Source organism: Ochotona curzoniae, unplaced genomic scaffold (genome assembly GCF_017591425.1).
Source record: "Ochotona curzoniae isolate NIBS_2020 unplaced genomic scaffold, NIBS_Ocur_1.0 contig_2210, whole genome shotgun sequence".
NCBI classification, from domain to species: Eukaryota; Metazoa; Chordata; class Mammalia; order Lagomorpha; family Ochotonidae; genus Ochotona; species Ochotona curzoniae.
Window position 1 is genome coordinate 23,516,241 of NW_024465369.1, and position 27,637 is coordinate 23,543,877.

A 27,637-nucleotide genomic window follows, 5' to 3' on the forward strand; every position below is an offset into this window, starting at 1 on the left:
AAACTACCATTGCCACTGGATGATCTGTACTAACCTCAACAGGAACCGCTGTGGTCTGCATGTGTGGATACTGTGGCAAATAGGCTCCTTGCATAGCTGATGTTGCAGGCATGTACTGAAAATAAGAACAAGGTCAGGATGGGCAATGGCACACCAGTTAAAACTCCCAGGACTTGAGGAATTAGAAGGCGGAAGTCTCAAAATAGAAACTTAAGTGGGACACCGGAAATCTCAATTAGTGCATATAGATAAGTCATATGGAAGGCAAAGTGATTTTTTTTTATTTTATGAATCTGTCAAATTCAACTAAAAATCAGTGTTCTTCAATTTTCTAACAAAGCAGCAAACTGGCCAGGAACATTAAACTTTCCTATCCTCAACAATTCAATATTAATGTATTAGTTTTGAAGCTCTTGCCTCAGAGACCTCATTGTGTTCTATTATTTTAAAACATTATTTAGAAGAGTTGAACAAGATGGGGAGTGAGGGATGCAAGGGAGAGAGGCACATGCTGGTGTACTTCCTAAAGGCTGCAATGGACCAGGCTAGAGCCTAGAGTCTGGAACTTTGCCCAGGTCTCTCATGTAGGAGGCAGCGGTCCAAGTATATGTCATCCTCTACTGTCCCCAGGCCACATGAGCAGGGAGCTGTGTCGGAACTGGAGCAGCCAGGACTTAAAATACGGGGTGTCAGCATTTCAGATGGTCGCTAGCCATGCGGCCACAATTCCAACCACACACCTATTATGTTCAAGTAGCTCCCTTTCAATGGGGGAGCAGGGGCAAATGACTCATCATACTTTTGACAAGTCACTGCAGCTTGGGAATGCTTTCTGGATGCTGAGAATTCCCTTGCCTCAAAGGTAAAAGAAATTCTTCTCCCATGTTGGGAGATGTCTGGCCCTTAGCCTTCACAAGCTGCTGCTGCTGGTGAGGGGTGGCAGAGGGGGAAATGTACCTTCACAGAGACAGGCTGACTTAAATGCCTTTGACCATCTCTTGCAATCCAAATGCTAAGAATACCAACCTGGGAGTTGATCTGGCTCATCAGCTCAAACTCACTCAATTGAGTCCCCAGGACTTGGGGATATAACTCAGTATTGAGGATCATGATGCAGAGCCCTCCAGTTCCATAAAACAGGGAGGGAAAGTTTTCTGCCTTTACTACTATGTACCACCTTGAATTTTGATTGCCACAGTGTCATAAATAACAGTACCATAAGCAAGGCTAGATGTGTGGGTGCATATTTTGATGAAGGAGAAATATCCAAGGAATAGACTTTCCATTCATAAATGAGGAAACAGCTTTATAGAACGCAGTATGCATGGTGGGGAGGGGATAGAATGGGATCCTTGTCATAGCAGAGCCTGTAATGCGATAGGGTCGTGCCGTTCCACCCGCCTCCATTTGCAGACTTGTGATACTAATTTGCCACCTACTGTTCCGGTGCTGCCTAGTGACAGGTGACTCATCTGCTGGGCCAGAGGGCTGATCATAGATGCAGGTTGTAGTGACATGGTGTGCTCCATTGTGGGAGTCAACACGGCACCCTGGGGAGGAGGCAAGGGCAATGTAAGACAAAGTGAGGCAGAGAGTCCAGATTCCGTACTTACCTTTGGCAGAGGGAATCTGCTTATTAGGGCGTACAAAGCAAACTCCCTCAAACTTGCGAATGGCATCCTAAATGATTAGATGGCTCTTCCTGAAAATTTTGTAAGCATTAGAGGATATTATATGTTGGCACTCAGTTGACAGAAATCCTTGTGTTAACTCATGAAGAACTCTTCCCTTTCCCTGCATTTAACTTTACTGGAAGAAAGTTAGTCCACCAGGAGGAGCTATACCAGGAGACAAATTATGGTTACTGTTGGCTGGCTACAGTTACAGAATGTTTTTTATAAAACACTTAATAAAATCAATATAGCGTTCTGTTTAATATCATTTGGTTGAAAAGTAGGTTGTTAGGATCAAGAGTGCATTCTTCATTCACTTGATATTTAATAATTGCAAATTTAAGATAGTTTGATGCCAGAAGATGGAAACAAAATAAGATAGGCATTGTAAAATTTGATTCTTTTACTTGAAAAATAAAATTTTGTTCACTTATTACAAGTGAAATGAACTGTTTATGAAAAAAAGGAAGAGAAAAAAATCACCAGTAACGCCACCTTTCTGGGACAACCATAATGAACAACGCCAGGACCCCACTGCCTGGAGCTGCAGAGTCCATGGGCAATTTCATTTCCTAGGTTTTTGTTTTTAACTTGGCATTGTAATATAAACATTAACCCTCTGTACACGTGGTATTACCATGTCTATTTATTGTATCATTTTATGCTAACTGCAGAAACCAAAATTACCTGTTATAACTTTTGAATAGTCTAACTTTTCCAATTTAATATTTCTATGGATTGGACCAATCCCCTCACTTTTGCTATCACCCAGTGAACCCAGAAAGACAGGAATTCTGACATAATCTATAAATACTGATATGTTTTGGTCATCATTGGACTCGATCATTCCCTTGAAACAAATATACTGCTATGCATTGATAACTAGGATTCATAGTCAGTAGCATAGGTAAATGGTGTAAATCAGGCCACTTAAATCTTTATGGGGAAATGTAGTAAATGCTGTTTTCAGCATACATTCACAGGCCCCTCAAAGACATTACACTGAAATACACTGAGCCCTTGACTACAGTTGCTGGAATGAAAAAAAAAAATGTGTGTCGGAGATAATGTTAGTATATTTCAGTAAGAAAAACCCTCCCTTTAAAAATGTGCATCATGAAAAGTGCGAAACTGGAAATGACTCAGAAACCCAGAATATTGTGAAGGAATTTCATGCTGCCTTTTCCCCCTCATTCATCAACACCGTCTGTCAGAGGTAGTACACTAGGAAGTTCCTAAATTCAAAGGAGATTGATTTCCAGCAAAGCAAAATAGAACGGGTGCTGTGTCGGAGGGTCCGACTGCTCTGAGCAGATGAGGACTAGTGCCTGTACAAGTGTACGCATGTGCACTCCGCAGGTATCTATGTGGGCATGTGTATTGACCATGCAACACACCTATGGACATCATCAAAAAGGTCGTCTGCTGACCATTGCCTAACCATGTTTTATCTGGCCCTGAATGGCCATCTCAGCAAAGTCATCTGCAGGGCATACTACTCTGGATCATTTATGCTGCATCATCTATACCGCCTTCTGTCACACAGTAACCACTTTGCACATTAACTTGAGACAAACTTCTCTCTCGTCCAAGGTGAAAAATAGAGTTGTTCTTCTTAGCAGCCAATATGAGCAGATATTCTAAATCTTGCCATCTGTTCTTCTTACCAGGATGTTGAGTTTTGCACTGTTTATGTAAAACGCTTACGTTCAAATCTCTGGCCTTCTCGTGGCAGGGATACAGGTCATGGTATACTTTCTTAGCTTTATTTGGGATTTTGTGCTCTTATTTTTCACTTTTTAGATCTCTGTTGTAATTCAGCAAACTAGATAGTGTACACTTGAAAAATACATTAGTACTTATGCAATAAGGTATATAGTATATCGGTCCATTTGAAAGATACAAGAACGAATGCTCATGCCACTAAAGAAGTTTGTCATTTACCAAAGACTGCATTACTACTGTAGAATTGATCATTTCCTTGAGGAGACTAAATAACACTGATGTAAATTTCTACCTTAATTTCAAACTGTACATTTGTATTAGACAAAACCAAAAAAAAGTGAGAGATCTCAAGCAGTATTAAAAAGCTGAGCTCCTTGGATGAGCTACTGAACTTGTATGAGCTAAGAAAATGTTGTGTGGCCTCAAGTATGTGCTTTAAATTCTCGTAGAACATTTAACCCAATGTCTAGTACCAGCTGGTTTGAAGACAAGGGTGAGGAGAAATTTTATACGTAACATGACATTTTCCTATTCCATGCTTAAAATTTCATAAATCCTAAAGCTCTTTTGGAGAATTTTTTTTTTGAATCCAGAGAATAGACACTGACCACCAAGCACAAAACCAGTATAATGAAACACTTACGGGGTGCTGTAGGATATACGGCTGAGGTTGCATCCAAGAAGGACTTTGTACCTGAAAAAGAGAGGACATGAAAGAAACACTGATTTCCACTGTTTTTCTACAACTCTTTTAGTCATGTTAAATATCCCAGATGGGAAATAGGAAATAATCATATCAATGGTTAAAAGATTAAGGCAGTTAGATTTGCTGGCAACTGGTCACTCTGAATGGTATAATTATTTAGAACCAATGTCTGCTTGCCGTCTCAGTGTATACTGAGTATCAGGCACCAAAGAGAAAAAAAGAGTCAGACAAGGGCCCTCACCTAGAGAAATGTACCATCAGAGCAGGGGGATCAGCAAGTCAATAACTCAAATTAGTGAAAGGTGTTACCATCAAGGTATGAGCTAGGTGTCTTAGGGTACAAATGAATGAGGACTGATTCCAGCATATCTTTTTAGAAACAGACCCTTAAAGTATGTGCTTATTTCATAAGAATAACCAAATTCAGTCTCTCTGAAACTCTTATAGCATGGTCAGCAATTTCTAATTAGAAAGGAAAAGTTTAAAAATTCTGGAGTTCAGATTTAGGAAATTAAACTTTCTTAATGAGACCTTGAACTCTACAGTTAAAAGGACATCTAAGAGCAGAACTTCGGAGTAGAAAATTATCTGAGAGAGTCAGGTTTTGTGGCAGAAAAGCAAGCACATGTAACCACCTGAAAGCTACCTCACAGTTGTTTATTATTTTTTTCTTTTGATGCCCTGAGCTTTCCAGAGTCTGACATTTAGCGATTTCAGTTTCTTAATAACCACACCCTCGTGTAGCTTTGTCCCTATTGTTAACTTCAGAAGTTCTACAGGAGGGATAAGAGGGAAGAGGCATTGTGCTTTGCCTTGATAGCAGAGCCCGACACCTGCTCTCTCTGCTTTCCTTTGCCACCTAAGGCAGACCAAAGTTGAGTGATTGTGCCTTGGTAACATGTCAGTTATTTAGACTGTGGCCTCTCCCCACTGGGATGCTGGTGGTTTCCTGCAGGTGCCAATTTCTCAACTCCGATTGCATAAGCACATAGCTGTTTAATAGAGAAAGACCCACTCCAAGAGCAGTGGTATAGGGCCCTCGCTGGGCAAATCAGCTCTCTACAGACCCAACACAGGCCAGGTGCCCCATTTTTCAAATGCTTCAATGGTCCTATAAAATCTAACAGCTTATAGAATTAGAGGGTTAAGGAGCTATGATAGCTAATCCAAATTTCTTTCTCAAGTAGCAAATTGCTACCGTCAGTTTCTATTCCTCAGTTTTTCCTAATCATAAAATGGGGTAATCATCTATGCTCTATGCACTCTTTGCCATTGGTTTTAGATTCTTGTGGGTCATGGATCCTTTTGAAAACCTGATGAAAGAAAGATCTTTGCCCCCTAACTGCAAAGAACATTCTGCCAACAGCCTAAGGGGATCACAGAGCTCTTAAAGCTTACCTACTGACCCTGTATGGTCTCTAAACTTAAGGTGCTGAGTACCAGTCTGAGAGGTGAGGCATCTGGAGGTGTTTGCATCAGGCAAATGGAATGAAAGTCTGTTAGAGTCAGAGAAACACACTCTAGCTAGAAGAGGAAACCAGGCCTTTGAAATATGCTGTTATCGGTTAGCTAAATCCAATCTACTATGAACACTGGTCTTTTTTCATTTTATGAAATGATTCTGTGAACAAAATGTACATGACCTTCATAATACACAGGGGAAAAGGAGAGATGCTTGAATAACAATAATATGTCTAGCAACATAAATCCAAGTTTATTTACATCTTTCATTTGCCTGCTTATGAGCTTCCATTTACTACTATTTTTAGTGATATGTAAAAAGAACAGAGGTTTCCAAGTACAGATGGTTAAGAAAGAGGCCAGCCAGCCTTTTACTGTAAGATTTAGGTGTTAATAGGAAAATTTGCTCTGTGGCTTATGTCACTGAGTCTTCACATCTAAAATAAATAAAAGGCATATAAAGGACTTGACTACTACGTCTAGCAGATTGAAGTCCCAGAACAAGTGACATAAACAACCTGAGAAAATGAACAAATGAAGCTAAGTGTCAGTTACAGGAAAGGAGACCAAAAAGCTGAGGGAGGCTGTGAAAGCTGCTGGAGCTCATCAGTTCCAGCACATCCAATTGTTTCCGTTATTCAAAGCCGTTTTGTTGTTGTTGTTAGAATTAATTTGATGGTACTGCTTAGGCTGGCCAATCCATGATTTTAAAAGCATAATAAATAAACTCTTACCATCTGGCTAATTCTATATCTTAATGATGATGATGATTCACAGCTAAGGTTTACTGAAGGCCAATGATATGGCAAGTACTATAGAGAGCTCTTAACAGTTTCATTTAGTTTTTCTTTCTCCAGTCTAGAGATGAACGGCTGTTATCTCCATGTTATAGAAGGGGAAACTGAGGCTCCCAGAACTTACAGAAACAGTGATTATATATTGTAGTCCCCGAGCCATTAGAAATTGGGACTACCACATCTAATTCAATTGTTTCTCAAAAAGAAGAATACACAGAAACCAGCAACAAAGAGAAGTCTATTTGCATATGTGTGTCACTCCTTCATAAAGTTCCTGTGTGAACCAATGCAGCCATCCTGTTAGAGGTACCCTAATAGAGGAGAAATCCATGTCATGCCATGGGTTCACGGAGGAGAGGAGGCTAAGCTTGTACTGAAATGAAACCAGTATTATGCAATAAGGTGTTTGAGACAAAATCTCCTTTTTATACGTAAAGCTTCCTCACAGAACACGGTATCATTTTTTTTCCCATCCTCAGATCTCCTCTGTGGTGTCAGTTATTGTTACTTCACAGAAACAATGTGTAGCAGCACATCTACTTGTTCTTTCGGTCAGTGCCTGCTGACGCGTAACAAAAGCAAAAGCGTGCTCTCCTATGTATAATACCTAGCGGCAGCTCTCGTACACTGGAATGTCTGAGACAGGTTCCGTTGTGCAGAAAGTGTTTGAGTTCAGCTCAGTTGTCAAATGCTGTGAGTCCAAGGACTGACAACAGACGACCATTTCCCTGGACTTTACGTTCTCCTACACATAAAAGGCAATCACTTTGCCAAGGAACAAAAGTAGCTCTCTCTGAACTGGGTATCCAAGCTGCATGACATCTGATTTAAAGTTCCATTATAAATGCTCAAACTTTTCAGACACATAAAAATGGAACAGATGCGTGGTGCACAAAGTTGTCATACTGTTGACGAATTCTATAGGTACAAACCTGGTAGGCAGATACAGGAGATGCAATGTAAGGTGTAATAGAAGTTTGAGTGATCATTCGGTTTGTAGCAATACTGTATGGTGAAGGGTAAAATCTAGAACAAACACAAAAGTCTTTATTAAGTAGTCCTTAAAGAGAATAATTCATGGAACAAATGTCTGGTATTATCTACCTTCATGTTGTGCTTCAACCACTATACATTTATCTTAGTGACATACCCGTTCTGTATAGCAGCTGTAGTTGGGTCATAAGTAAGTGTCATTCCAGCCTGAAGGGGAGAGAAAAGACTTTTGAAACATTCATCTAGGAAGGTGTGATTCAAAATGCCACCACTTAGACTCAGGGCTGTATAAAAGTCATAATTTTGTAGTGGTTCAAAAAAATCGGGAGTTTCTGTTACCAAAGATAATGACAAACCCACTATGTGAATTGAGTTGTAAACCTTGTGAGACTCCTTTGGAAATCATAAGACACATGAGTCTGCTCAAAATTAATGGGAAGAGTCAAGCTGTGAGGTTGTCCTCAGATAGCCAAGTCTACCTGGGCATTCTTGGGCCAGTAGGTTAACTTTTTTTTTTTTTTTAATAGCAACTCATCGAAAATTAATGTGGGGAAGTTTATGAAGAATTAACGGAAAACTAGCCAAAAGAGGGAGACAAAACAATGACAAATAAATGCACTATTAATTTTAGTGTTTTTTATAGTTTCTAATTAAAAACATAAACCCTTTGAAAAGATTTAAATGTCTAAATCATATCCTTGAAACTCTGAACACTTGCGCGTATCTTACAGCAATGCAGAATGCTCTCGGACTTTGTGCATAGGTGTGTCTGTCTGTCCGGCTGGAGAATCATCACTCTGTCAGCACTGAACGCACTGAAAGGACTTTAAATCTGCTATCACATACAATTTTAGGTGTTATTTAAATTTTATTTGAAAGGTGCAAATGGGAGGGGGAGGCTCATAGTATTTCCTCCTACTTACTGGTCCCCTCCCTGAATGGCTGCAACAGCCACATCTGGTTCAGAAATTGGAAACTCAATCCAGGTCTACCGTATGGGCGACAGAAGAGTTCCAAGTGCTTGAGCCATCACCAGCTTCTTCTCAGGGAGTTGGAATGGGCAGTGGGACCAGAACCCAGGCTCTCAATTTGAGATTTAAACATCCCAAGCTGGATCTTAACTACTGTGTCAAATGTCAGACTGTGATGTCATTTGAATTTTAACATACCAGCAGGCAGGCTGCAAGCAGACACCTTCTGTTGCAGAAGCGTGACTGCCAAATCAAGACGTCTTTGGTGTAACTTTTCATGTAAGCATTCATGACTACACACCCATGCTAAAGGTTCAGGAAGGGACTTACAAGTCTCACCTCTCCTTCTCTATGCCATGGTCTTCCATTAGGGATGTATTTGTTTGGGTTCTGTCTCTTCTTCTGTCCTCCATCCGCAAACTTACACAATAAAGGTTCTGTCGGAGCTGAGGAAAGAGGGAAAAACAGGAAACCACAATTTGTGTGTGTGTATGATAAAACGCAATTGGATTTCTTTTTTTAATAGAAGCAGTTTGTTAGGGATATGCAAGACTTGATAGAACACTTGAAGGCAAAAATTTTACTCAGACCCTTATAAAATTATCCACTGGTGAAAAACAAGCACAGAATAGCATAGCAGTCATTATTTCCAGACTAAAGTTTAATGAAATCATTTAAGTAATTATTCTGATTCTGAGGCGGCAAAGGGAGCCTTCTTTTTTTTTTTTTACTTTTTTCCCCCTGTGCACACACACTTCTTTTCATTCTTCATTTTTGTATCTTGATAGCCTGGAAATTACCTTCACATGCAGATAGGATTATGTCACCTCTCTCCCGCCAAAGGCTGAAAACTCCTGGAGTTTCCCTCCTTTCCCTTTCTAACTCTTCAGGGAAGCCTTTACTTTCGCTGCAGGAAACAATTTCCCCTTGGGATCTCTGACACCTTTCTTTACTCCTTGCATTGTATTTGGGAGCCTGTTTACTTGTTCATCTCTTTTCCTCTCTAGAAGTGAGCTTAAGGGGGCAGAGGCATCCAGGGCGTGGGGGGCGAGCTTCATTCAGCACTGTAAACCCCAGTGCCTAAGAATCCAGCACTCTGTAGGCACTGTAACGTCCTAGATGAATCCACGAATACTGAGTGGATCACGTTGGTTGTGCTGGGGATGCCGTCTTGAAAATACCTCATGTGGAAACGTACAAACACTTGCCCATCTGGTTTAAAAATTTTGTTGATCATCTTACTTTATTGTTTCCTTTCAGAAAATGAGCCCTCAGGAACCCAAGAAATAAAAAAAGCGAAAGGTGTACAGAGTATTTAAGATGCACGTTAGGACTGAGAGAACAGATGGCACAGTAGACCACTCTTGAACTTGGCCTTTTCTATGCTTTGGCATCATGCAAGCAGCAGTGTATTCCCGAGGGCTGTGCATTTTCCAGTTAGTGTAATACAGGCACTCCCACCTTCCTGTCTGCTTCCCACATTTGGTCCTTTGTCTACCACAGAACCATGATTACTGCTTTCAAGTTTCATAGTTAAATAACCATGAAGAGAAAAATATTATTTGTGGAAAACTGTCTTTTTTCTCCTTTGCCCCTGATTATCCTAATTCATCTCTTATTTTATATCACTACCACCCACCCACTAATGACAGGATAGAAGTTAGTGTCTCTCAACACTTCTTTGCCAACAAACAGAACAACATCTCCTCATTCCTTCCTGGGGAGCCATTCAGCCTGCCACAGGAACACCCTTCCCCACTTTCCTTGTCAGTATGAAACCACCCGGAGAAGCTGGACGTGAGCTCACTTCTGAATGGCAATCCCCCTAGGGGTCTGAGGAGCTCAGAGCAAGTGTTAGGTGTCCAGTGGCCTTACTGGGGAGCTTTGCCCTCAGCATTCACAAAGTGAATGACTTCATTAAGCTTCTTCTAGCTTTCCTATTTAAGGCAAGTGGGGATGTGCCAGCATTGTAGCATCATGGCAAATAAAAAAAAATTAATAAAACTGCATTCCAAAGGGGCACTGGTTTGTGTCCCAGGTGCTCCACTTTCAAATCAGCTGCCTGCTTAAAAGCCTGCGGAAGTAGTGGAAGATGGCTCAAGTAACTTGAGCCCCTGATCCCATGTGGTAGATCTTGTTGAAGCTCCTAGGTTCAGCATGGCCCAGCTTTAGCCACCTGGGTGGTGAACCAGAGTATGGAAGATTGCTCCCTGTAACTCTTTCAAATAAATATAGACATATTCATTATTTATATTTGTATTACATATAATATATATTCATGCTTATTTTATACGTATATATTTTAAAAAGGTAAGTGCAACTGATGAAGGAAGGACTGAAAATTTCCAAACTGTAGATAAAATGTACTATGTGTCTTTTCAAAAAATAAAGACTTTTTGGAAATTTCTACCTTCATCAAAAGTCACATAGGCAAAATAAATAGATGGAATGGAAAGAGAGCTTTCATACCCTGATGTCACATAGAAAAAAGACTGTTGACTTATTTGAAAGTCAGATTTGCAGAGACAGATCTTCCATCCACTGGCTCACACTCCCCATCCTAGAAGCTTAGCCCTGCTGGCCAGGCAGACAGGGATTGATGGGAGTTAGGCAGCACGACCTCGGTGTGTACGGAAGCTCAGTGTGCCAGTCTGCATAGGAGGTACACCTAATATGTTTTTACAAATCTACATTCTGCCCTCTCAAGATAATGAAATCCTAGGTGACAATAGAGCCTGCTAAAAATATGGCACTGAGGTAAGTAAGTGAGTGATATGTTTACCAATATATCATTTCAAGTGAGACAACTGGGACAGTTTGCACTTGAATTTTGAGGAATGAAGTCTAACTACTGCATGATTTCATGCTGTCAGTAAGATTTTTCCTCTAAAAGTAAGAACGTATGTAGCTAAATGAGTTTATTCTGACAGGTCTCCCCTGCTTAGGGAAACAAGTTTGTTATTTTAAGACTTACAACCAGTAGAAACGACACGTTTTTCAACCTCATGTTTCATGAAAAATGAGTGTCCCAGTTTTCCATGCATGGCAGTTTAAAATTGTAACCCCTTCTTTTCTGCATTACAATTTTTCTTTTGTCTGGTTATCAGGTGAACTTTACATTTTTGCACGTGCTAGGTACACATGAGCAGGACATACAGTGGCTGATTAAACAGGGACCGTGTTTCAGTGGGCCATGTAGCTTAAGGGGGATGAGAGTCAGCGTGATGAAAACCATGCAGTCATTTATGGGACAGAACACTGTTGATAGAATTTAGAGATTTCTAATAATATGCTACCCAGGAACAAATACTTCTGATGCAGGCTCTGTTGGCTTAGAAGACACTGTAAGTTCTTTGTCTTACGTCCATGTGCTCTAGGAAAGCAAACGGGGTGAAGGTTTAAGAATGTCCAGGTGTCGTTGGTGACATATGCGCCTACCTTCTTATAACTGATGCTTATGTGGTCTTTTTAGGATTTTGAGCAAAGGTGAGATTCAGCAAGACTGCAGGGTAGAAAAACAACCCTCAGCTCCACTTCATGTCCCCCTTATTTTTAAATCTGTGTCAGCTTGTTACAAAAATGAGATCTCCTTAGAGAACTCTACTGGCTTCTGCTAAACCCAGAGTGGTTCTTAGTTCACCTCTGGAGCATGTCACACAGGCTTTGAGTTGAAAAGTTGGAAGGACCTATGTGATGCCAGCCTTTGCTGCAGAAGGGACACTGCAGCTGGCTGGCCTCCTTGATGGCATTCTGGGAGAGAAGGTACTCCCTAGCCTGACACTTAAACTTAATAGCCAATCAGTTTTCAGAGACCAATTTCTAAGACAGCAATTCTACCTTAATATGTTAAACAACAGTTTCAAAAAATTATGACAAATGATGAGTGATTTAACATAAATGCCCTTATAAAATGACACAAAAATTATCTGAACTATCCCTTGTCAAATAATGCTCCTCAACAGGCAGAGCTTCCAGAATGAACTCCCCCTTAATTTATCATCTTTCGGATTTGTGAAGGTTATGACTCAGACATGCAAAATCTCTCAGGCAGGTCAGATTCTCTTCCTCATCACCCAAGACTGAAAAATTATTTCCCTGTTCATCAGATCCAACAGGACCATGCACTTGTAAAAGCCTGACAACTGTAGTGTTACATTCAGCATTTGTTCTAAGCCCTTGGTGCAATTACATATATAAATACTTTTTTAAATCTTTGGCATCTCTGAACAATCATCTAATGCAATGGCATTGTCAGAATCTGCGCTTTGCCTTCAACAGAGCTTAGAGAATAAAGATTCTTTACACATGTGTGGCCGTGGAGTATTGACAAGATTCGTACTCCTAAGAGACTACAAGCCACGTGGCTGATGCCCATGAAGACTGACTGTATACTCCTTTTTTCCTTAACCTATCTTCTGAGGCTGCAGCTCTGATAATTTAGGCTTAATTGTCTTTCCTTGACACAGGATACTTTAAAAAGCTTGTGAAAAATGGAGTTAAGAGACATTTGAAGTTTAAAAGTTTAGAAATCCAGGGCAAAGAGATGAATTTCCAAAAGGTCACTGAGGGTGTGTGTGTTAGAAAGACTATCATGGACCTCAATCATTTCTCATACCAAAAAAAAAAAAAAAACACCACACACAAAAAACTTCAAATTGCTTTCCATGTATTCTTTGATGTGCCCTTTAGATTTTAAGGTGCCTCTGGAATGTGTGCTTTTAGGGAGTATTGTGGTTCATGATTTGCAAAAAACTTTATGGGGTTCTTAACAATTTTACCATTCCTTACTGTAAGCACCTGAGAGTGGAAAGGTATAAATATGGGCCTTCAGAACATCTGGAGCTGAAAAACACTGGCACGTGTCTGGGTCATGGTGCCCTAGTACTTTCCATGAATTAGACCTTGCTCTGAGGATAGAGACTGAGTTTGAAGTTTGGACCTGTGGTCTGACCCACTGTCCACTCAAAGACTGTTCCAGTGCACTGGTGCTCAGGGCCATGACTCCTCCTTGGGGTGGCCCTTGAAGAGCACATCTCACATAATGAGACTGTACAGACGCATAGCATCATATAGGCTGGTTGAGGGAGACATGAACAGATGACAGCTGCATGGGGAGGCCCATACCACCCTAAAGGCATTAGAATCACTGCTCGTGTCCTCAGATGCACTCATCCTGTGGGACAGTCACAGGGTTTCCATTCTAGAATGCCACTAACCCTGCAGATAATAAAATCAGTAAGTTCTCAAACATCTTATAGAAGATGGTTAGTATGTGCCAATAACCTAGACAATCCTCCTATGTGTTTTAAGTCATCTCTAAGCTACTTAATGTAAATGCTAGCTAAAATGCTTATGAAGTAAGGACAAGGAAAAATGAGGTTGTATGCACACAGTCTAGACAGTATTTTGTGAATATCTTTGATCCTGGGTTGGGTACATTCATAGATGAGGAACTTGAGTACGTGGAGAGCTGTGTGTTCCTTTTGTTGCACAGCTGGCAAAGTTTTCTGGCTTCACAAAGAACCAGTGCCCGTACCTACTTGCAGACCAAAATGGGCAAAGAAATCCTTTGGGAAAAATCTCCAAGTCTCTGACTAGAGTTATAATTGTTCATTTAAACACGACCTGGCTTGGGACACTGTCACTGCACACAGGCAGCTCGGCAGTATGAGGGCAACAGCGCTTTTCAGGGCCTGTTGAGTGCATACCCAACTGGAGAAGTCAGAGTAGCACACAGGCAGATCCGACAGCAGCTCAAGTCCTTGGCTGCAATCTGCCAGCAATCGCACAGTCACACGACACCCAACACCAGGGATCGCAGAGGCTCTCAAGTTCCCAGTGAGCAGACAGACCCTTCTCTTTTTTCCCCCAAACTCTTCTGCCTTCAGCACACGGCGGCTTCTTCAGACTCCATGAATGTCACAAAGAGGTTCAAAAAGAGAGAGGGGTGGCCCTGTTGTCTCCTGTGGCCCTGGGCACATTGTTGGCCTTTGTCTGGGGTCGGGGGTGGGGTGTGTGTGTCTGGCAGTCAGGGTGCTGGCGCGGGTACAGCTCCGAGTGAGTGCCAGCTAACAGCCCACGTGCATGTCTCCTCGGAGCCTGTGCTCTTCCAGGAAAGTCCTGGAAGAGCATTTTTAGACAAATCCCTGAATCATGATTATGCTCACAGTGTTTCTGCCTGGAGAACTTCTCCTAATTTGGTCACTAGTTCAACATACCTGTAACTTGCCATTCCTGTTTCTAGAACTCACCATGTAGAGACTGCCACCCCTAGGAGTATCTTCCCTCCCAGAAGGAGTATTTATCAAGCTCACATCAGAGATATGGAAAATCTCTTTGGACCACCTCACCTCTAGATTGTCTCAAAAAGAAGTCATGGATTTTTTAACCTTAGGTTAGGGATTTTTTTTCAAGCTTATCTGACTTACTACAAATCAGTCAGCACTCAATCTGGAAGTCCATCCAGAATCAGAACAATATCCCACCATTTTCAGGTGAACATGAGGAACTGGGTGCAGAAAGAGGAATTCTCTCCCCGCCCCCCCCGCCCCGACCAATGTACCTATATATTCAAAGATGTATCTGCTATAAGATGAGGTTTCTTTCAAAATATGGTACATAAAATTTACAATGTGCTCTGTTAGCTTTTTTCATAGAACTGTAGGTATGTTTCCATTATGCACCATAACCAAGGTATGGGCAACCCAGCCATGCCACCCACCCCTGTGAGAAAAGGGTATGTGGGTTGGGGAGTGGGTGGCATGTGGCAAGTGACAACACACATGCAGAGCTCATCTTTTAAGTTTGTTCATTTTTGCAAAGTGTCTTCTGAGGACTGTGTCTGTTGTGGGTTTCTTCCCTGCACTTGGCTCCAATGTCACAGGCAAATGGCCAGCCATGCAAGAATCCAAGCACTCTGACAGGCACCATCCTGGATAATTCTGCTTATGCCAGCTAAACATCTTGCATCATTAAATAAACCATCCTCCGACTCTATTTGTGAAATGTTATGTCTGCCTAGCAATGAGCCTACATTATTTAAACACTGCAGTGGAGGCTCATTCAATTCACTCTTGCCTGACAACATTTCTATTCGTTTGGGTCTATGGAAAATTATCACATGCACCCTATGGAGAAATTGGTATGATGCAGTTAGCTGTTCATGGTAAAATGAGAGAACAATACCCAATAAATAGGTACTCAACGATCAAGCTGATGATGTACAAAAAAGGTAGAAAATCTCAGGTTCTCTGTGGGTCCTCAAGGCTAAATGGAATTGTGTTTTGGGGAAAACTTGGAAGGACACTGTTGCATGCAATTCAAGTCCCACACCGTACATTTCAAACACATGCTTTGAGGACAGTTTTCACATCCACGCATCAAGCTACCCCAAAGGCCCTGACGCCAGCCATGGCTGCTGGGATGAGCTCCATGTGAGCAGTGCCGAGAAGCCATGTGGCGACTTCTGGGTGATGCAGGTCTTGCCTGGCAGGCAACTGAAAATCAAACACAAAACCTGTGTCTCCAGAACCTGCCACCCAAGTGAGACCCAGACCTAAAACAAAGGAAAGATCCCTAGGCATCTAAAATGGCACAAAATGAAGTGTGACCAAGAGCCAAGAGGCTGGCCTGACTGCCAGACTGCATACTCTGCAGAGTGGCACTCCATGCAAAGGGCCTCCTTTGTCTCTTGGCACAACTTGGAACAAATGCTCCTTTACTAACTGCAGCGGCACAGGCGAGCATCCGCATACCTGTGTCGGCTTTGCAAGGCCAGTCTGTGCACCCACTTCAGAGAAAATAGCTAAACAACCTTTGGGAAAAGAAACTGTCCAACTGCAGCCTGTGATACCCTCAGATCCACTTCTTCTGGCCAACTGGAAGACCTCATCTCAGACTGATACCACACCAAAACAGATGCATCTGGCTCTTTTCCTTTCTTAGATTTGACTTGTTTCATGCCAGAAAGAGCTGGGAAGCCAAACAGGTCATCAGGTGGATAAGCAGTGTTTGATAGGGACCAATTCGTTTGCTTTAAGGAAGCAAATGAAACAGCAGCTGGGCACAGCTGTTGAACTCAGTGCCCAGGAAGGGAGGGAAGGTAGGTTTACAGAAGGCTGCCACCCAGGACATTATTCCCTAATTTCCAGTGGAAGTTAGAAACTTTTCTTTTCCTGATGGGAAACCAAACTATGTTAAAGGGCTGCTGCTTTTTTGAGTAGGCATACTAGGTAAAAGCAGTATATGTCTAGGCTGCATGTTTTATGCCCCAAATGTAGGCCCACAGGCCACCCTCCTGAGATGCAGTCACAAAAACCATGCCGTCAGGTGGCAGTATTAGTCAAGTATAGCCAGCCTATAGCACGTAGGTACAAATTAGTTTCCCTATGCAATAGAACTCAATGGGGTATAGAGAATGAGAACAAATCCTGAATCATCGTTATCAGTCACCCAGTGCAGGATGGAACCTTGGAACCACATGAGCCTGGACAGTGAGTGTAGGGAATCCATGCATGGCCTTGCAGAAACTGGCTTCAGTGCCTTCCGGCTAGAATTCCCTGACTTCAAAACACCAAAACATACTCTTCTCTCCCCAGTGTGGAAAAATGGGATCAGTATTCTACATGGTCTCTGTGCTCACTTCCTCTAGGTTGTGCCAACCTGCCTCCCATGTTAGCACGTAAGGTTCACCACGTTGGATCTATTCACTTCCATGCTCCATGCATCTGCACATATAATGCCAGCAGGACTGGACATACTATGGGAGGGACTGGTGTTTTGTGACAGGGAGTGCTCATCGTCACTCCTCTTGGTTCTGTGGTTACCCTTCACTGCTCAGGTGTCTGCCTCATTCCGAGATGAACACAGGGGCGTTAATCTTGTTGGTAAGGCTGATCGACCTAAGAGACTCCTACCAGCAGACAGCAGGCTAGCACAGATAAACGCTCACTCTCCAGACTTCTATCCAACATCAAGTGGGGCTCTAGTAGCTTTCAGCTACCATGGTCCTACATCAGATGCAGATTTGGATTAAAGGCATGAAGCAGGCCTACGGGTTAATGACAGCTACTAAAGATGGAGTGTGTCTAGAGTTTTTCTCCTTTTCCACGTTTTAACAACTGCACTGTCTCTCCCCTCAAAACAAGGTGGGATTGGTTTTAAACTGTAAAACTGTGTCCCTGTGGGCAGGCGACATGCTAGTGCCTGGCTCTAAGTCATAAGGCCTTTTATCTTTCTGCCCCATATGCTGGCTTATAAGTTGTTGTTACAGTGCGGTGAAATTTTCTCAAGACCAACACACACTTGATGTTGCTTAGTATGGTTCAAGCACTGTCCTGAGCATGAACATAAAAAGAGGAGTAAGTGTTTCTGCCTGCAGGAGCTTCCAGTTTGTTTACTGCTCGCACTAGGATGAGTGTCTTCAGGGTGCTTTGCAGTCAGTCTATCCTAGCTGTGTCACAGGACATCCCTGCAGGGAGAAGGCAAGTCTTGAACAGTCCTAGCAGGTGAGGAGGCGGCAGACTGGCTACAGGGAACCAAGATGATCAGAGGCATCAGAAACTACAAGAAGGAAAAAAGGAGAAATGATGCAACAGGGAGTGCTGGGGATAGCACTGTGGTTAGGGAAGGAAGACTATCCTAAGTGGGCAAGGGCTCCTGTCCCCTCTGCCTTCACTTTCCTATCAGCAAGAGTAGGCTGTGCTTTGAAAAGTGACTCAAAGGAGGATATTATATCCACATCTCTATAAAGAAAGCATAGTGAAGCACTGGGAGGCTGTGGCAATGGCCTGGATGAGGATGTGGGAGGAAGAAGATTCTAGGCCTACTCAGAGGAGAAATGCAAGGAATTGAATGATGATTTGATAGGAAAGGTGAAGACAGAAGGGGTCGGGGGGCCAGGCCTACATTTCTGGGTTGAGTACCTACTCACTGGTTCTGCTAAGATAAGGACAAGAAGCCAGCAGAGCAGGATCAAATGGGAAGGGGCAACAGTTTAGTTTGGGAGCAGATGAATCTTCAGTGAATGAGGCCAAGCAGCCTGAAACCTGGAGGAAAAGCAGGCAAGAGACTAAGGTCTGAGAGTTGTCTAAATGGAAGAGCAGAAAACAGATGAAATCTACCATAGTACACCAGTAATTAGCAGTAGATAAAAGAAATAAATCCACAAAGTAATGAGATGAAAATTAAAGAAAAAAAAAGATAGGCATAATAGAATTCAAGGGAAGACGAAGATGTGGAGGATCAGAGCCACCAAATACTGCATTACAGACCCAGCTTACAAAAGACATGGAGATCTTTAGAGTGGATAATGAGGAGATGAGTGACAGGAGCTGAATTATGTACTCTTTCCCCTATTGCTAAAAGAAAAAAAAAATTCCAGATATGATGGTTGATTCCTAACCTTGAATACCCCAGGATAAGAACTTAAGTAGACAGGATCTTCAAATGAAGCATGTAGCGTGGATCTTTATCAAATGACATGGAAGTGTTCCTATGCATAGAAAATTAGGACACAGGCAAATAGCTGTAGGAGGAACACGCAGGTAGAACAGGGAGAAAATGGTCCTCTACAGGCTAAGCAGGGTCCTACAGCAGATCCTCACAGCCCTCCCAAGGAACCAACTCTGCTCACACTCGCATTATCTGCCCCGACAAACGCTGAGAAAACTACATGTGTGTGGCTGAAGCTGCTGTGTCTAGGACACAGTCACCCTCACAAACCAACACAGTATGCGTACCAAGCCAGGTGCAACGGTATGCTATGCAAGATATGTCAAACCTGCACAGGGTTGAGATGTGAGTGGGAACATTATACAGAAGAGCTCACAAAAGCAGAACAAAGAGAGTGCTCAGGTTTACTTAATTTCAAGACTCCAAAGATTTTAAATGAGCTCAAACACAAGTGGGTATCTTTTTCTAGATAAGGCTTGGCATAATTTTTTTTCCCACTAAATCTATGCTTTAAAAAACTGTCTAATGCAGTTATGTTCGCATCACAAGGTTCTACTTTGTGTCTGTATTTTATCCCATTTCTTCATCTATTAACCTTGTCATCAACCATGTCATTAGTTGAAAGTAAGTGTTTGGTTTTGTTGGTGAACAAAAGCAAAATAGATTTGAAATTATACAAAATGGTGGGAGTGTAGGTAGCAAAACAAGACACTGAATGGATGGGATCTTAAGGCAGCTTCGAAATCCACATCTTTGATGGGACATTAAATAAGGAAGAGGTAGCTTCCTGATTCCCCAACAGTGGAGGAAGCAGAAAGGGACAGGACTGCAGAGCCTCTGGTAAAAATTCAGAAGTGCTGCAGGGAAGAGGGAGGAAGTTTAGCAAGCACCAGCAGTGCTGAGGGACTGGCCAAGCTAAGGATAACTTAGTCAAGTGCCACAAAGCAGTGTTCCTGGTCAATGACAGATCCCACTGACCATGTTGGCCTCTAGGATTCTAACATGGCGTGGGTGTGCGGTGCATAACCTCATCTAAGTAAGCTCATTCTGTGAAATCTGCGCATCAGTGAAGTAGCCTACTGATGCCTTCCTCAGAATGTACCACGACCAGGAAGTGGCTGTTGGTTGTCATCTGCGGTGACCATTAGCTACCTGCATGCTAACAAGAACCGTGCAGGTGGAACGCTGCAGTTTCAGGGCTCTGCCAGGAAGGCTGGACAAAGCACAATTGAGAATACCATAGAAGCAGCAGATTCAGTGCTGAAAATAGAACCCAGATAAGGAAGGGATGGGACACAGGAAAAGATGGACCGATAAACAGAGTGGAAGAATCCCATGGTACATCAGGTGAATGTGACTGTGGGATGAAAAGCTGAAATATGGTGTCCATAGTACTGACTATCCAAGACTGAGCAGTGCAAGGGAGTGGCTGAAGTGGAGAGGACAGAGAGGCCGTGGGAGTCGAGGCCCAGGGCCCCTGGGATAGTAGGGCATCACACTCCTGGCAGGGTGACCCCAGGCAGGGCCACCTGGCAGGATGGTGACAGGACAGGTCAAAGGCAGGTTGATGCGCTGCAACGCCATGTCAACCTTTGGCTGGATCTGCTTCCTCTAGCATTTCAACATCCAATGCTCTGAGAGTCGACTTGCAATCCAAAGAAAACCTTAACATTGCCCTGTGCTAAAGTTGTACACACAGTATCCAAAAGACTACTGAGAAAATGTTAAACAACATACCAGAAACTCCGGGTGGTGTCTTAATGAATTTTCCATTAAAATGACCAATAATGGCTTCGCATTTTTCTGTTGATTCCATCCTATGTAAACATAAGCATAGAATGTTTATAAATATTTAGAGGCTTTAGTTTTCATTCTGTTCTGTGCACAGGAAAACTCTCTTGTAGGGTTTTCCTGATACAAATAAAGATAAGCAAAAAATTTGACCATGGTAAGAGTCCTAATCCTTTCATCTGTACTGTTCTTCTATAGTACGATAACTTACAACGAGACTATATCCTGAATCACATGACAGAATAAATTACACCCATGATAGTGACTAACAAACATACAGGATGTTCAGTTTTATCCTAATTGTTGGAAAATTAAGAAATCAGGACACAATAGCTTATTCGTCACAACACTGAGTTAAAAACAGTTAACGGTATTTATATACTTGCTGCTTGCTAGAATATTTGTCATTTCAGAGGTAGTCTGGGGCAGGTACTTGGCCAAGTGTTTGAGCTGCTACTTGGGCCACCTGTATCAAATCAGAGAGCCTGGATTCAAGTCTGCTAATGTGCACTTGGAGGGAGCAGGAGGCGGCTCAAGCAGTTGGGTCTCTGGCATTCACAGCGGAGGTCCTGAGGTTGGCCTTCTCAGCCTCGGTCGCTGTGGGCCTTGGGGGAGTGAACTAGCTGATGACAGCTCTGTCTCTGTCCAGTGTCTCTAAGTCAGCGTTCATTGTTTTAACTAACAAAATCCAATTGGAATGGGAGCCTTATGTGTTTTTTAGGTTCATGTCAGGTTTTGAGTTAAATTAGAAATCAATGAGATAAGTCTGTCATCTTGGCTTCAGAAAAGTAATTAAATGACAGAATATAATTCTGCAAGTTATTCTAGGACTGCACTTCGAAAGTTCATGGAAAATGGAAGATATATTTTGGTTTTGAAATACTGTGCAATCCATGCAGTATTTTTAGAACATGCATTTCCCATGAACTCCCCAAAGTATCCTCATATACTCACAGGTGCCTAAAATATTTGAAAAAGACTTCTTGGTACTTAGTGATGGACATAGGCTTAATTAAATGATCCATCCAAAATGTGCTATAGTCATACACTACCTGTAGAATAACCTTCGTTTTAATGGATGGTGACAAAAAGTTTACTAGGATTCTGTTTTTGTCTGCAGAAATAATACTACAACTGTTCCTGAAAGAACATCACAGATGATGCTAAACTGTTGTACCTGGATGCTTTAAACTGGCAAAGCAGGTACATTGGAAATACTGAGCCTGGAGACTTAACTTCTGGAACATTTCAGTTTAGTTGCAAAAGAAAGCACAATGGACCAAGAGAGCTGCCAGAACCAGCTACTAGTCCCTGCTTCAGTCAGGTAAGAATGCAAGTCTTTTTGCTGCAATTCTCTCATACGTAAAATGATGTGTATTCTGGTTATCATAGAATACACTTGTCATTTGATTCCAGAAGAAAATTGCTTTAATGTACAAAGTTGAGTTATTTAAAACATGAGACATCAAGTATTACAGCACATTGCTCATATGCTCCTAAAGAATGCATCATGTAAAATTAGCTTATATAGGTGGTTTTTGGATTAGAATTATGGCAAGCACAAAACCCTGTATCTGCTAGTTTTGTTTCTAAGGGGGCAGAATGGATAAAAAACCAGAAGAAATGGGTGCACTTTATCAGCTATCAGAAATCAGCTATCACTAAAGTATAAAATGTGTTAGATTTGTCCAGAGGCTAGTCTGGTCATATTTAATTTGCTGATGATAAGTCAACTTCTATTTTTGTTTATTGAAAAGGCAGATTTATAGAAAGATGCTTTATCTGCTGGTTCATTCCCCAAGTGACCACAATGATTAGAGCTGAGCCAATCTGAAGGCAGGAGTTTCTTCTGGATTTTCCATATTGGGTACAGGATCCTAAGGCTTTGGGCCATCCTCCCTCTGCCTTCCCAGGCCATAAGCAGAGAACTGGATGGGAAGTGGAACAGCCAAGACATGAACTGGCACCTGTATGGCATGCTGTCACTTGCAGGTAGAAGATTAACCAATTGAGCCATCATGCCAGCCTAATAAGTCACCCTCCTGAGTATGAGAAAAAAAATGAGATATGAAGCTGAGCAGACTTATTTTTAAGAAGTTGGGAGGCAGATGGTTAGCTTAGCATTTGAGAAGCCTGCATAGGGGCTGGTGTGTGGTGCAATGGTGAAGCCACCACCTACAATGCTGGACTTGTTCAAATACAAGTCCAACCTTGGCTAGAGCAACCATTTGGGGAGTGAACCAATGGCTAGAAGATCCATGGGTATCCCCTGCTCTTTTCATAACTCTACCTTTCAAACAAGTAAAACAATTTTTTAAAAGCATCGATCCTGACTTAGTTAAAGATACTAAGGTCACAGACTTTCAGAATTATTACTCATGTTTCTTAATACAGCTCACCAAGCATTTACAAAGGTTGATGCCTTCTACTCAGGAGTAGGTTTGGCTCTGGCATTCAGGACAATAATTTGGATGCCCATGAACCATTCAAAAGTGCCCAGCTCCACTACTGATTCTACCTTCCTGGTAAGGGCATGTTGGGAGGCAAGAAAGTGATGGTGCACGTGGTGACTGGGAATGGGGTTCTAGCTTCGACCGGGTCTAGTAGTGACCACTGCAGTTTTTGTGGGGAGAGAGAAGCAGCAATGAAGAATATGGGGGTGCTCTCTGTCTCAATACTAAGCGAACTGCCTGAACATTTGGGGTAGTGCTCACCTATCTTTATCTATAAGTTGACTCCAAGATGCAATGTGCTCCCTTAGCCATGGCTGGAATCTTGAGAACCTGTAAGAGGTTTCATTACCGCTATTATAGAAAGGGTGGCATGCTTACCTAGCAAAGCCAACGCCACGACTTGTCCCACTGGAATCACGTAGTATCCTGGTAGAGATAACTTGTCCAAATGGTTTGAGCATATTTTCAAGTTCTTGTTCATCCATGGATAGTGGCAAATTAGAAATATACAGGTTTGTAGGATCTTGTTCCTGTTGCTAAAGCAGAAAATAGAATTGTGCATTCATTTCTTTTTTAAAAAAATAATTTATTATTTAATTAATTACATATCGCATTATGTGACACAGTTTTATAGGCACTGGGATTTCCCCCACCCCTCCAATAACCCTCCCCCCATGGTGAATTCCTCCACCTTGTTGCATAACCACAGTTCAAGCTCAGTTGAGATTCCTTCATTGCAAGCATATACCAAATATAGAGTCCAGCATCTTATTGTACAGATAAGTTCAACAGCTTTTTAGGGAGACCTACTCTGGTCTGAAGCTAGAGCCAGCAGAGTAGCATCCTGATCAATTAAAAGCTCCAACATGACATCAGCAACAATTTATAACATTATGGAAATAATTGACATGGTATTGAGTAACCAATATGTTAAAAAATGCAAGTTCTGAACCACATCCTGTGACTACTTCATTGACATTTCAATTTTAGTTTATATACAACAGGTTCTATACATCTTAAAATAGCTATAGATTACTGTTCAGCTGTCTCGTGTCTATTTTCATTATAATATTTAGGCTTTTATAGCATAATTTTGCTGAACCTGGCTATTTTTTGGGTAGCCTAGACTGGCTTATAACTCCAACAAGACATATGTCAACAGTTTAGCTTCAGAACAGTTTTAGGAGGGGTGTGCAGAGAAATCCTCAATACCCTAGTGAGGGGTAACTAATATTTCACGTCTTCCTCACACCTTCTAGGGTGATGGAAGATGGCTCTCCCGCCCCATTACGGAAAAACATAGGGAATTAAAAGTATATTAGGTTTTACAATTCTTTGATGTAGATCATAAGTGGTCTGACTCACATTGATTGTTGGTTCGTTGGTTACTTCACAATATCTGATTGCGTGCGAGATAGGCTGTTTGAGGTTGAGATAATATTACATTTTACAGGTACTATTTTTCATATTGACCTCATTTCATCTTAAATTAAGGCAAACGTGTGGATTGTACATTCATTTCAAAAAGAGGATAATATGATGTTAAACAACTTTTTATTTATTTATTTTTATTGGAAATGCAGATTTATAGAAAGGAGAGACAGAAAGATGTTCTGTCCTCTGGTTTACTCCCCAAGAGGCTGCAATGGCTATATCTGAGCTGATTCTAAGCCAGGAGACTCTTCCAGGTCTCCCAAATGGTGCAGGGTCCCAAAGCATTGGGCCATCCTCGACTGCTTTCCCAGGCCACAAGCAGGGAGCTGGACAGGTTGTAGAACAACCAGGACACAAATCAGTGCATAAATGGGATCCCGGTGCATGCAAGGTGAGGTTTTAGCCACTAGGCTACCACACTGGACCCTAAATAACTTTTTTTAAAGCTACTCCCTTTGCTTAAGACCACAGGGATTGGGCCCGGCGGCATGGCCTAGTGGCTAAAGTTCTCACCTTGAACACACTGGAATCCCATATGGGCACCGGTTCTAATCCTGGCAGCTCCACTTCCCAACCAGTTCCCTTCTTGTGGCCTGGGAAAGCAGTTGAGGACAGCCCAAAGCCTTGGGACCCTGCACCCATGTGGGATACCTGGAAGAAGTCCCTGGCTCCTGGCTCCGGATCGGCACAGCACCAGCCGTTGGACGGAAGATCTTCCTCTGTTTCTCCTTCTCTTTGTATATCTGACTTTGTAATAAAAATAAATAAATCTTTAAAAAAAAAAAAAAAGACCACAGGTACTACAGAACACTCATATCCTAATCCAATGTCTGAAGCACGGACCATCTGTGCAGCTCTGGCAGACTGGGAGGTGGCATTGCAGAGTTGGAAAGGTTGCCCTCTGGAGTCACAACTAACTCTTGGCTCTCTGCAATATTTCCAAAAATAACCAACCTCTTCCACACTGCTATTTTTAGGAGTCTATTTTGGGCACATTATTGTACAGGAAGCTATTACTGCAAATAATTCAATTTAGAGATACTTGAAGGATTCTGGACCAAGACCCATACAATTCAAAAAGATTTTGCCTAAATTTCCATCTCCCGTTCTGTGGTACAGGTGTGATTACCAAAGAAGAAATCTCAGTGCCAATTACAAGCTTTAAGCAGAGAACATCTTCGCGCTATGTTAGAAATACAGAAATTCAGGCCTACAGAATTGGTGGCTACACTGCAGCCAACCCCCGGGAGATTTAAGAAAGTCTGAGATGCAACACTCAGCTTTCCTCATTCAGATAGAATCATCTGAAACAAATGCATACATACTTCAATATATATACATATAACACACACACTATATATATAATTTAAATCAGTAAAGAACACAGTATCCGGGCCTGGTGCAGTGACCTAGTGGCTAAAGCCTTCGCCTTGAATGCATTGGCATCCCACATGAGTGCTGGTTCTAATCCCGGCAGCTCCACTTCCCATCCAGCTCCCTGCTTGTGGCCTGGGAAAGCAGTTGAGGACAGCCCAAAGCCTTGGGACCCTGCACCCGTGTGGGAGATCTGGAAGAGGCTCTGGTCTCCTGGCTTCATATTGTCTCAGCCAATGCAGCCACTTAGGGAGTGAATCATTGAATGGAAGATCTTCCTGTCTGTCTTTCTTCCTCTCTGTATATCTGACTTTGCAATAAAAATAAATCTTTAAAAAAAAAAAAACATGGTATTCAACTGTCAGAAAAAAAAAAAAGCTTATCTGATAGTTGGACTATTTTCTGACCAAGTTAAAATTCACCTTTGTAACTGAGAGGCACATAGCCTTAATGAATTCACAGTCTTCCCTTTGACTCCCCACTAACCAATTCTACCTCTGCATACTGAAACACAGAGGATGATGATCTTCAGTACTTTCTATTAGTAAAGTCATTAGTTGATGCGTTAGCCTCAGGCTATAGAACAGCAAGCTCACCATAACTTTCTAGATTTCTAAAATGCACAGGAAATTAAAAATATGTGAGGTATTATGCATGCTTGAATTTGCTCAAAATCTTTCATTTCAAATTTAATTAGCATACATTTGCTAGTATATTTTCTCTACGTAGACTGCATGTAAAAGTGAACACAGACCTTTTACGATAAAATCTAGTATTGTAGGGAATCACAAATATTCTGATATTTTCAGGAATAAAAGTCACCAGAGACCAAGCAACCGTGGGCAGAGAGCACTGACCCTGGGACTCCTGGTGTTGAGCAAGGAAAGCAGCACACAGCTGTGACAATCCCAAAGGCGCTCCCAGCCTGGAAACTCAACTTTCAAGGTGAGTGCAAAAAGGAATGGACATTTTTCAAACACTCAACAACAAATTGAACACTTAGCCTCATTACCTTCACCAGCCAACCAAATGGCAACTCTGTTTGCTCTTAGCTACAATGAGGTCAATTTAGCCTGGTACCGCTGGCTGATTATTGGATCCCGAGTAAACCTGAGAGGAACAGTCTTTCCTTTAGAGTCTGAAAAGCAGAATGTGATTTAATCCTTACAGGATAATAACAGATCCAATGTTTCAAAATACAGGGAAAATCAATAAAAATGATTTGAAGTCTTCAAGTTTGGTCTCCTTATTTCCACTTCATTCGCTGCCTCCATCAACATGACCCAATTAAACACACAGCTCCTCACCCAGCCATCTCATTTTGATCATAACCTGACAAATCCCTGTGCCTCTTCCGCAGAGTTAACACGGTTGCTTGCTACTCTGGCAGCCAGACCCTGAACCAGCCAACACAAACAAGTCCTTTCTGTCTGAAGCAGGGGCCTGTTGTGTCATACAGCTGAAGGATATTAAATGATCATGGTTCTTGTCCTAACAGTTTACACAAGGTTCAGCAAGGGACAAAGAAGCACAGGTTACGAAAGCTGTGAGAGATGTATGCAAATGACAAAGGAAGGACAGGGGGAGCTTGTCTTTGGGACATTAGGGAATACATTATTGAGAGGACATGACACTGCGCTACAACTTTAGGAATAAGCAGAAGTCAAGAGGATGAAGCCAGATGAGAAAAGCCACTTAAATCTTCAAATAAAGAAAACTCCAAATCCTTATTTGATAGACAGGGTGAAGGAGAGAGGACAGGAAAGAGGGAGACAAAGCCATCCATCTTTTATCTACTGGTTCATTA

At 42.0% G+C, this 27,637-nt stretch overlaps 1 protein-coding gene across 5 annotated transcripts in view; it reads right to left on the reverse strand.

Annotated features, from left to right (window-relative positions):
* Positions 1 to 27,637, reverse strand: part of RBMS1 (RNA binding motif single stranded interacting protein 1) — a 225,397-nt gene that overhangs the window by 4,741 nt on the left and 193,019 nt on the right. For 3 of the 5 annotated variants that reach the window (XM_040971624.1, XM_040971626.1, XM_040971625.1), the window contains exons 5-12: positions 23,401 to 23,558; positions 20,516 to 20,595; positions 8,657 to 8,772; positions 7,513 to 7,562; positions 7,295 to 7,388; positions 4,042 to 4,092; positions 1,440 to 1,550; positions 35 to 115 (exon numbers count right to left, since the gene is read on the reverse strand). In XM_040971624.1, the coding sequence (XP_040827558.1) occupies positions 35 to 115; positions 1,440 to 1,550; positions 4,042 to 4,092; positions 7,295 to 7,388; positions 7,513 to 7,562; positions 8,657 to 8,772; positions 20,516 to 20,595; positions 23,401 to 23,558 (741 nt within the window). The remainder of the gene's footprint in view (positions 1 to 34; positions 116 to 1,439; positions 1,551 to 4,041; positions 4,093 to 7,294; positions 7,389 to 7,512; positions 7,563 to 8,656; positions 8,773 to 20,515; positions 20,596 to 23,400; positions 23,559 to 27,637) is intronic. The other 2 variants (XM_040971627.1, XM_040971628.1) reach the window with 2 other exon arrangements.